Source organism: Natator depressus, chromosome 2 (genome assembly GCF_965152275.1).
Source record: "Natator depressus isolate rNatDep1 chromosome 2, rNatDep2.hap1, whole genome shotgun sequence".
Lineage (NCBI taxonomy): Eukaryota > Metazoa > Chordata > Testudines > Cheloniidae > Natator > Natator depressus.
Genome location: NC_134235.1, coordinates 52,988,884 through 52,999,208, shown reverse-complemented (window position 1 = coordinate 52,999,208; position 10,325 = coordinate 52,988,884). Strand labels below are relative to the sequence as shown.

The 10,325-nt window shown below is 37.6% G+C and overlaps 1 protein-coding gene across 1 annotated transcript in view; it reads left to right on the top strand.

The window, feature by feature from the left end:
* The first annotated feature begins 7,837 nt into the window (after positions 1-7,837).
* The window catches only part of LOC141981362 (uncharacterized), a 110,067-nt gene continuing 107,579 nt past the window's right edge, over positions 7,838-10,325 (top strand). The window contains exons 1-2 of the mRNA XM_074943044.1: positions 7,838-7,888; positions 8,042-8,116. Of these exons, the coding sequence (XP_074799145.1) occupies positions 8,057-8,116 (60 nt within the window). The 5' untranslated portion in view covers positions 7,838-7,888; positions 8,042-8,056. The remainder of the gene's footprint in view (positions 7,889-8,041; positions 8,117-10,325) is intronic.

Here is a 10,325-nt window from a genome sequence, read left to right as displayed (position 1 = left end):
GCATGTGATGGTGACTTGAAATACTATGTAAACACTGGTTTCAGAGTAGCAGCCGTGTTAGTCTGTATCCGCAAAAAGAAAAGGAGTACTTGTGGCACCTTAGAGACTCACAAATTTATTTGAGCATCAGCTTTTGTGAGCTACAGCTCACTTCATCAGATACATGCAGTGGAAAACACTGATTGTGATTCTGTAGTTAAGGTTAAGGTGAGTTTTGAACTTAAGTGGGACTCCACCACTTTATGTATGAAAAAATATAGTATATCGTCCCAAATATCATAGCACTTACTCTTTAAGTGCAGAATGAATTTTCTGAATAAATAAGTTAGTTAAAATCAATTTAAAAATGGGTCTCAAAGGGTTTTTTTTGTCCAAAGTGAGCTTAATAAAAGAATAATGCAGACTCTTCAAACATAACATATGGTTATAACTCCCTGAAATCTAGTGCAGTGATTACACATGAGGAACACTAAAAATAGTTATGAACAAAATTGATTAGGAGGAAAAGCTTAACCAAACCAGTGTGAATGATATTTGGGAGTTGTTTAAGAAAACTTTATTACATGCCCAAATCCTACAATTCTGCAATCATGAAAGGAGCATTTATCAGTTAAAACAAAATCCTGGTTAAGAAAGGAAGAGAAAATGGGGGAAGTTGATAGCAGTGACTATAAATTATCAGTCACGAAACACAGACAGTTGATAAGGGAAGCTGAACATATAAGTGAAAAAATTATATCCATGATATAAGAATGATAAGAAGAAATTTTTAAAATATATCAGGAACAAAGTAAATCCGAACAAAGGTATGAGAGTGTTAACAGATAGGGATAGTAATATTGTCAATAATAATGCAGAAAAGTCAGATATGTTCAGTAAATATTTCACTTCTGTGTATTTGGAAAGAAGCTGAATGAAGTTGTGACAGAATGGGACATATCTATATCAAATTATGAACTCCATCTTGTATTATGTAGTGAACATATGTCTAAACTTGCCCAAGAGAGCCTGGTGAATGGCATTCCATACAGCAGCCCTGCCAATGAAAGTTGCCTGACACCTTATTGATGGACTATCACTGAGAAGCCATGAGGACTGCAATTAGGAGCCACTGACGTTGATTGTGTTTGGACTGTTGGCTCATCTCCGTAGAACAATATGTTTTCTATATAGAGGCTCACAGGTGGGGCAAATACAATAAGGGAAGCACATGGCAAGGAAGCAGAGACTCTAGTTAAGAACAGGGTGCTGCTCTGTGCATGAAGCCGATCATCACACCATGTAAAGAGGGACTTGCAGGAGAGAGAGGGAAAATAGACTCTGCCCAGCCTGACATGTAAATGAATTCCAGAGTTATAGAAGGGTTGAACTCAGACTAGAAGAAGGAGTATCTTAGGACTTTAGTTGTTTCCAAAGATCTGAACCTCTCAACAGATCTTTTTTCTACAAGAAAAGACTGTGTTTATAAGATCACTTTAAGCTTGTATTTCTTGCTATCCTGCCACATTGTCCCAGAAGGATTAAATAAGAAGTGTGGAGTGCCCAGAGCCTAGGTGAAACTCTGAAGAAGCATGTGTAAACAACTGGGACTTTGAGGGAGCCATGTGTAAGCAACTGGGGATGGGAGATCTCAGGTACTGAGTTCCAGGATTTAGGGCAGTTGGATGAAGATTTTCCACATCCGAGCAGGCAAAAAATCTTAGTCTGGGAGTGTGTCCTATGACCCCAGAGCTAAAAACAGTGACAAGACTCCATCCAGACCTAGTTGTCTTGAAAGTACATGGAGCCCAGTAGTTGGGTTTGCTAGCAACAGTCTGGTGACCTCACAGCAGGGTACTAGCTGAAGTTGTGACCAAGGTATTCACAATTTACGGTAGTAATAAGGAGGATGTTAAACAGGGCAACAGCCTAAGATACGTGTTTAAATCTGTACGTTCAGAAAATTTGTACCCAAGAGATTTAAAAGAATCAGCTGAGGAGCTCTCTGAGTCACTGATGCTGACATTTAACAAAATTTGGTATAGTGGGGAAGTTCCAGAGGGCTAAAAGAAAGTTAATGTTGTGTCAGTATGACCTGGGCAACTAGAGGTCAGTTAGTTTGACATCCATCCTCTAGGCAAAATCATGGAAAGAACGATACGGGGTGCAACTAATAACAAAATTAAATGGTGACAGCATAATTAATGCCGGTCAATATGGCTTTATGGAAAATGGGTCTTAACGAACAAACGTGATATTATTTTTAGATGAGATTACAAGTTTTGTTGATAAAGTTAACTTTTGACATACAATTTTTAGACTTCAGTAAGGTATTTGACTTAGTATCACACACATTTTGGTTTAAAAAAAAGCACGATACAAAATTTGTGCAGTACATATTAACTGGATTAAAAACTGGCTATCTGATATATCTCAAAGTAAGCGTTAAAAGGGAAGCATTATATAATGGGGGCATTTCTAGTGAGGTCTCACATTAATATATCTCACATGGATCTATTTTGGTCAAATGCTATTCAATCTATCAACGATCTGGATGAAAATATAAACTCAGTGCTATTAAAGTTTGCAGATGACACACAAATTGGTGGAGTGGTAATAATGATAAGGACAGGTTAGTTCTAGAGTGTAATCTAGATCATATAGTAAAGTGGGCTGACTTGAACAACATGCATTTAATGGCTCTAAATACATTCTTTATCTTATCCAAGGTGTAGGTCACACTTATAGGATAGGGGACTGATTTTCAAAATAAATTACTTAGAAAAGGACTTTTGTGTCTTGTTGGATAAGCAGTTGAATGTGAGCTCCCAATGTGATGCTGTACTCAGGAGGATTAATGTGATCCTTGGATAAATAAGCATGGGGAATATTGAACAGAAGTACAGGGATGTTATTACCTCTGTATATAGCAGAGATGAGACTCTTACTGGAATATGGTATTTAATTTCTGGTGTCTATACCTGACAAATTGGGAAGGGTTCAGTAAAGAGCTATCTGAATGATCTGAAGTCTGGAAAACCTGTCATACCATGAGACACATAAGAAACTGAATGTATATAGCTTAATTAAGAGAAGATTAAGAAGTGACTTGATCTGATCTAAGGTACCTAGATAGGGAAAAGACTTCTGTTAGTAGAGGGCTCTTTAATCTAGCAGAAAAAGGTATAATGAGGTACAATGATTGGAAGTTCATGATTGGTGCCAATAGAGGAGGTTTTGGAACAAACTGATAAATTAAATAAATCACCAGGCCTACATGGTATTCACCCAAGAGTTCTGAAGGATTGCAGAACTACTAAGTGTGGTATGCAACCTATCACTTAAATCAGCTTCTCCAGAGGTGATCCTGGAAATTACAGGCTGATAAGTCTAACTTTTTTCCAGGCAAATTGGTTGAAACTATAACAAAAAACAGAATTATCAGACACATTGATGAACATGATTTATTGGGGAAGAGTCAACATGGCTTTTGTAAAAGGAAATCATGCCACACCAATTTATTAAAATTATTTGAGGAGGGTCAACCAACAAGTGGACAAAGCAAACTGTGAAGAGTTACAAAGGAACCTCACAAAACTGGGTGACTCGGCAACAAAATAGCAGATGAAATTCAATGGTGAGAAATGCAAAGTAACGTGCATTGGAAAACATAATCCCAGTTATGATCCCATATAAGATGATGGGATCTAAATTTGCTGTTATCACTCAAGAGAGAGATCTTGGAGTCATTGTAGATAGTTCTCTGAAAACATCCACTCAATGTGCAGCGGCAGTCAAAACAGCTAAAAGAATGTCGGGAATCATTAGGAAAGGGATAGATAATAAGCTTCCATACGAGGAGAGATGAATAAGTCTGGGACTTTTCAGCTTGGAAAAGAGACAACTAAGGGGGGGTATGATGGCGGTCTATAAAATCATGACTGGTTTGGAGAAAGTAAATAAGTAAGTGTTATTTATTCCTTCTCATAACACAAGAACTAGGGGCCACCAAATGAAATTAATAGGCAGCAGGTTTAAAACAAACAAAAGGAAGTATTTTTTCATGCAATGCATAGTCAATCAGTGGAACTCTTTGCCAGAGGATGATGTGAAGGCCAAGACTATAACAGGGTTAAAAAAAGAGCTAGATAAATTCATGGAGGATAGGTCCATCAATGGCTATTAGCCAGTATGGGCAGGGATGCAACCTCGTGCTCTGGGGGTTCCTAGCCTCTGACTGCCAGAAGCTGAAAGTGGACAACAGGGGATGGGTCATTTGATGATTGCCTGTTCTTTTCATTCCCTCTGAAGCACCTGGCATTGGTCACTGTTGGAAGATGGGTTACTGGGCTAGATGGGTCATTGGTCTGACCCAGTATGGCCATTCTTATGTTAAGTTGAAGCTAGATCAACTCAGCTCAGCAGAAAAGTCCACATTTTTAGCAGGGAGAATAATTAACCATTGAAACACATACTGAGGAATATGGTGCATTCCCCATACACGTGAAGTCTGTAAATCAAGATTAGCTGTATTTCTAAGGCTATGTCTACACTGCACACCTTACAATGGCGTGGCTTGTAAGGTGTGTTGCGTAGCTGCACTTTATTCCTGTGAGAGAGCTCTCCCGCTGACAAAATAAAACCACGTCCAACAAGGGGTGGTAGCTTCGTCACTGGGAGCACTGCTGCTGTCATCATGAACAGGTCTGACCAGCAAAAGGAGGCTGCCAGACAACTCTCCAATACCAAATTGTACAGGCCACTTTCCTCAGATCCCACTGAGGAACACACTAAGAAACTGCACCATCTACTCAGGACACTCCCGACACTAACACAGGAACAAATCAACATACCCTTAGAGCCCCGACCGGGGTTATTCTATCTACTACCCAAGATCCACAAACCCAGAAACCCTGGACACCCCATCATCTCAGGCATTGCACTCTCACTGAAGGACTGTCCGGATATGTGGACTCTCTACTCAGACCCTATGCCACCAGCACTCCCAGCTATCTCCGTGACACCACTGATTTCCTGCTAAAACAACAATGCATTGGTGATCTTCCAGAAAACACCATCCTAGCCACCATGGATGTAGAGGCTCTCCACACAAACATCCCACACACAGATGGAATACAAGCTGTCAGGAACAGTATCCCTCATGATGCCACAGCACAACTGGTTGCTGAACTCTGTGACTTTATCCTCACGCACAATTTATTTCAACTTTGGTGACAATATACATCTCCAGACCAGTGGCACTGCTATGGGCACTGGGATGGCCCCACAATATGCCAACATTTTTATCCCTGACCTGGAACAAGGCTTCCTCAGCTCTCGTCCACTCATTCCCCTTCTCTACCTATGCTACACTGATGACATCTTCATCATCTGGACCCATGGGAAGGAAACCCTGGAAGAATTCCACCATGATTTCAACAGCTTCCACCCCACCATCAACCTCAGCCTGGAACAATCCACAAGGGAGGTCCACTTCCTAGACACCTTGGTGCAAATAAATGATGGTTACGAAAAACCACCGACCGCTATGCCTTCCTTCATGCCTCCAGTTTCCATTCCGGACACACCACATGATCCATTGTCTACAGCCAAGCGCTGAGGTACAACCGCATTTGCTCCAACCCCTCAGACAGAGACCAATACCTACAAGATCTTCACCGAGCATTCTCAAAACTACGATACCCGCACGAGGAAATAAGGAAACAGATCAACAGAGCCAGATGTGTACCCAGAAGCCTCCTGCTGCAAGATAAGCCCAAGAAAGAAACCAACAGAACTCCACTGGCCTTCACATACAGTCCTCAGCTAAAACCTCTCCAACGCATCTCAGTGATCTACAACCCATCCTGGACAACGATCCCTCACTTTCACAGGCCTTGGGAGGCAGGCCAGTCCTCGCCCACAGACAACCCGCCAGCCTGAAGCATATTCTCACCGGCAACTACACACCGCTCCATAGTAACTCTAACTCAAGAACCAATCCATGCAACAAACCTCAGTGCCAACTCTGCCCACATATCTACACCAGCGACACCATCACAGGACCTAACCAGATCAGCCACACCATCACCGGTTCATTCACCTGCACGTCCACCAATGTAATCTACGTCATCATGTGCCAGCAATGCCCCTCTGCTATGTACATTGGCCAGACTGGATAGTCCCTACGAAAAAGGATAAATGGACACAAATCAGATATTTGGAATGGCAATATACAAAAACCTGTAGGAGAACACTTCAATATCCCTGGACACACAATAGCAGATTTAAAGGTAGCCATCCTGCAGCAAAAAAACTTCAGGACCATACTTCAAAGAGAAACTGCTGAGCTTCAGTTCATTTGCAAATTTGACACCACCAGCTCAGGATTAAACAAAGACTGTGAATGGCTAGCCAACTACAAAAGCAGTTTCTCCTCCCTTGGTGTTCATACCTCAACTTCTAGAAGAGGGCCTCATCCTCCCTGATTGAACTAATCTCGTTATCCCTAGCCTGATTCTTGCTTGCATATTTATACCTGCTTCTGGAAATTTCCACTACATGTATCCGACGAAGTGGGTATTCACCCACGAAAGCTTATGCTCCAATACGTCTGTTAGTCTATAAGGTGCCACAGGACTCTTTGCAGCTTTCAATCACTGATGCCTAAGGTAGCATGGAACCACAGAACTGTTAGAGAGTGCGTCCAAGTAATCTTGATATATGTTTAGTCTCCCTCATACCACTGATTCATTACAACCAAGAGAGTTATTGTATGCAAAATTAGAAGAAAGTTGGTGATTGGTTCAGTTACCTTTGATGTCACAATGGCTCCACTTTAGAATTAATGAGCTGTTGACGTGGCCTCGTGTGTAGTCTATGTAATCCTAACTGTTAGATACAACATTAATTATTTATCTTAATTACAACCTCATTTCTTCTACTATAGCCTTTGCCCAGTATTTCAATTAATTCTAACTATACGGAAAGTTTGAAGAGTTTGTATTATTCCATTATGAAGATCAATTCAGGACAAAGCGACTGACATCAATGCTAAATTTCTTAAAAGACCCAGTTTTAACTTATTTTTAACTCATAAATTAATGTAATTATGTACAAATTTATCAGAAAATTTGTTCTGTACTCAAGTGTTGTAAGTTTCAGGAAGATACTGTATTATTTTAAAATACATAATAAATGGAACTCAACCTTAAGTGTGAACTACAATGAGCACCTCTGTAATACATCTATAAGGTTTAGATAAAGTATTTATCTTACTCACCTACATATTTAGAGAATGTATTGTTTTAGTCCTGAAATACATCATTTCTGAAACAGAAAAATTATTGAGTACTGTGAGAAACTAAGGAACACATCTTTAATATGTATTCTAAAAAGCAAACACAATACACGAAAAAAGTCCATACCGAAATATTAAATCACTGAATATTTAAAGAAACAAAAATGATATCTTACATAAGGAGCCTCTAACTCAGATGTATCATTTATGTATTAGAACTGAATAGTTTGGTTGGGAACTAAGAAAATATCATAATTGAAAGAATTACAGATATTCTTATGTACAGTTACCTGGGTGCTTTTAATCTCTTTAACACAATAATATTTTATTTGGTTATGTCATTACTTGTGATGTTGGCCAGACAGGTTGATTAGAAAAAGGAAAGCCATTCACTCCCTTGCAGTTGAAATGTTGAATTACCAGCATTGGTATAAAGAAAAATACAACCACACTGAGACATTCAAAGACAGGATTGACCAGCAAACAAAGGCACTACATTCCACTCAAGAGGATCTTAAAAAAAAAAAAAGAAGCAGCAAGAAATACAGTCAACAGCATGAACAAATAATTCAAAAGTCCAAGGATAAAGTTGACTGTCATCAAAATGAGGTGGGTTTTTTAATGCTGCACTGTGATTTTTATTTATTTTTATTAATGGTTGATCTTCATTTTATCAAATATGTGCATGAAAATATGTTCTGTCCTGTTTAAAGGTTTCTGAAAAAGAGAATGCCATATTTCTACTATAATCTGTTTTGACAGAATACCACTCTAGTCATGGACCAGCTCAATGAAGAGTTTGGTGCAGTAGCTGCACATACTGAGTCTTTACAAAAGGTAAATAAATACCTTGTAGCGAGCTTAGAAACTTAGTGGTTAGTTTTTAACTTGATATGCTATGAGCAATTTAACTTTGAATTTAAAGCATAGCAATATTTTATCTAACTTTCTATAGGCGATGAATAGTATTGGGCTGCTTTTTATGATTACAAATGGGAATTTACTCATATATAAATCCAACAAATCTTTTCAAATATTCATATTCAATTAAAACTGTGCACAAAACACAAGTGGCAACATGTTAAACTTTTGAAATGTGGAAACTGGGCTATAATTTATGTTTCTTAAGTAATAGCTAATTGAATCAGGACATCTGGTATAATGCACATTAATTTCTAATTTTAAACAGAAGCTTGAGTTAATGAAATATCAATACAATGAAAAATCTTCCAAAGTTGAAGAATGTGAGCAGATCATATGGCAACAAAAAGCTGAAGCTGCTAATGCACTTGACCAACAGAAAAAAATCTGTTCTTGAAACTGAAAAGCTAGGGAAGACCTTGCAGTCATTGCATCTGGATGTAATAGCTTCCCAGCAGAAACACAAAGTGGAACTTGCTCAGCTAGAACAGCAGATAACACAGCTTGAAAGGGACCTTACAGGTGCCAGGGAACTTTGTAGTCAAAAAGATCAGGTATGCTCTTGCTATGAGAATGAGCAAAACAGCTCTCTCTTGAAAAATCACATTGCAAAAGAGGATACGAGGGAGCTGGGTATACATTACTTCATATATATATTTGTTATGAATTCTAGAGGAAAAAATAGTTTATCACAAATTTTGTAAGTACATACTTCTCTGATTGTCCCTAAATTGAAGATATGTTTGCATTTGGGAAAACAATTCTTTCAAAATGCATGTTGATAAAAAATAAAAAGAATACAGTAGTATGATTTCATCTGATATGTCTGTAGAGATTTTAGGAAATATATTTGCCATTTTTAACTGCACATCCCATTCATAGTTATTTTCAGTGTCACAGACCTACCAAATGGTACTTTTCCTATAGAAGCAAAAGTACATAGGCCAACACTTTTTACATTAGTCTGTGAATGCTTCCTATGTGAAAACATACATGCAGTGAAAAATGTTTATTTTTTAATTAGTGACATAATATCCATACTGTTGAAACATAAAATAAGCTGAACTCATTATTGTTTCCTTGATACTTCCTGATACTGTTTTTGTACTTTTATAGCTGTTAAATTGACTCTTATAAGAATCATTTTTTTTTAAAAAAGGCTTATAATTTTCTGAGAGAGTCTATAGAAGATGTTTTTAATTTACTGGTTTTATAGGCAAACATTTTGAAGATTCACTAGCAGTGAAACAATGTTGATTCCATTTAACAATCAGCAGGAAAAAAAACAAAAAATACAAAAACAAGGAAATGAGTTTAAAAAAAAAGAGAACAGTATCTTCCCTATATTTAGATTTTATTATTTATTATTGACTGGAGCAATAGAATGAAATAAGAATCTTTACTTATGACAGGATATTATCTACTGTGTATGAAGTTTTACACACCTGAAAAATATGTTAATACAAATAATTGTTGTCATGCTAACATTGCAGGTTTCAAGCTGTCTGAACCAATTTTACATTCTCAATGAAGAATGTTTAACATTTTGAACCAAAAACAGTACAGCACGAATAATTAAAGGCTTAAGTTAAATACATAGACAGTCATTTAAATTTAGATCTGCAATAACATTTACTATTATTCTCTAAGGCTTTGACTGTGCTTGACAGAAACAAAGTACTCTGGGATTAATTTCAAGAAATGGTGCCAACTGTGTGCAATTTGCTGTAATTAAGACATGAAAGAGTACTAAATATTCAGATTAAAAGAAGCAAGATGGAACATGATAGAGAATCAAGGTGTGGCATAAAGCCAATAAAGCACAGTCATTCATGAATACCCAATAATGATTGATATGAAACTTAAACCGATAAAATTGCAGTATGTGTTTTAAAAATTGTGTGCACGCAGTTTAAAATGAGAGTACCTTTTTGTCTTAATTTAAAGACAAAATTTTCTACATGGCATCTTAAAATAACATTAAAACAAACAGAATTAAAATGTTATAATTATTGTATTTTATAGGGATAGTAAGTTTAAATAGTTGGGGGATAAAATAGAATGGTATTGTTATGTATTTGGTGCTGGGATTTCCCTATGTGCATATTAATCTACAGTTGTTTGC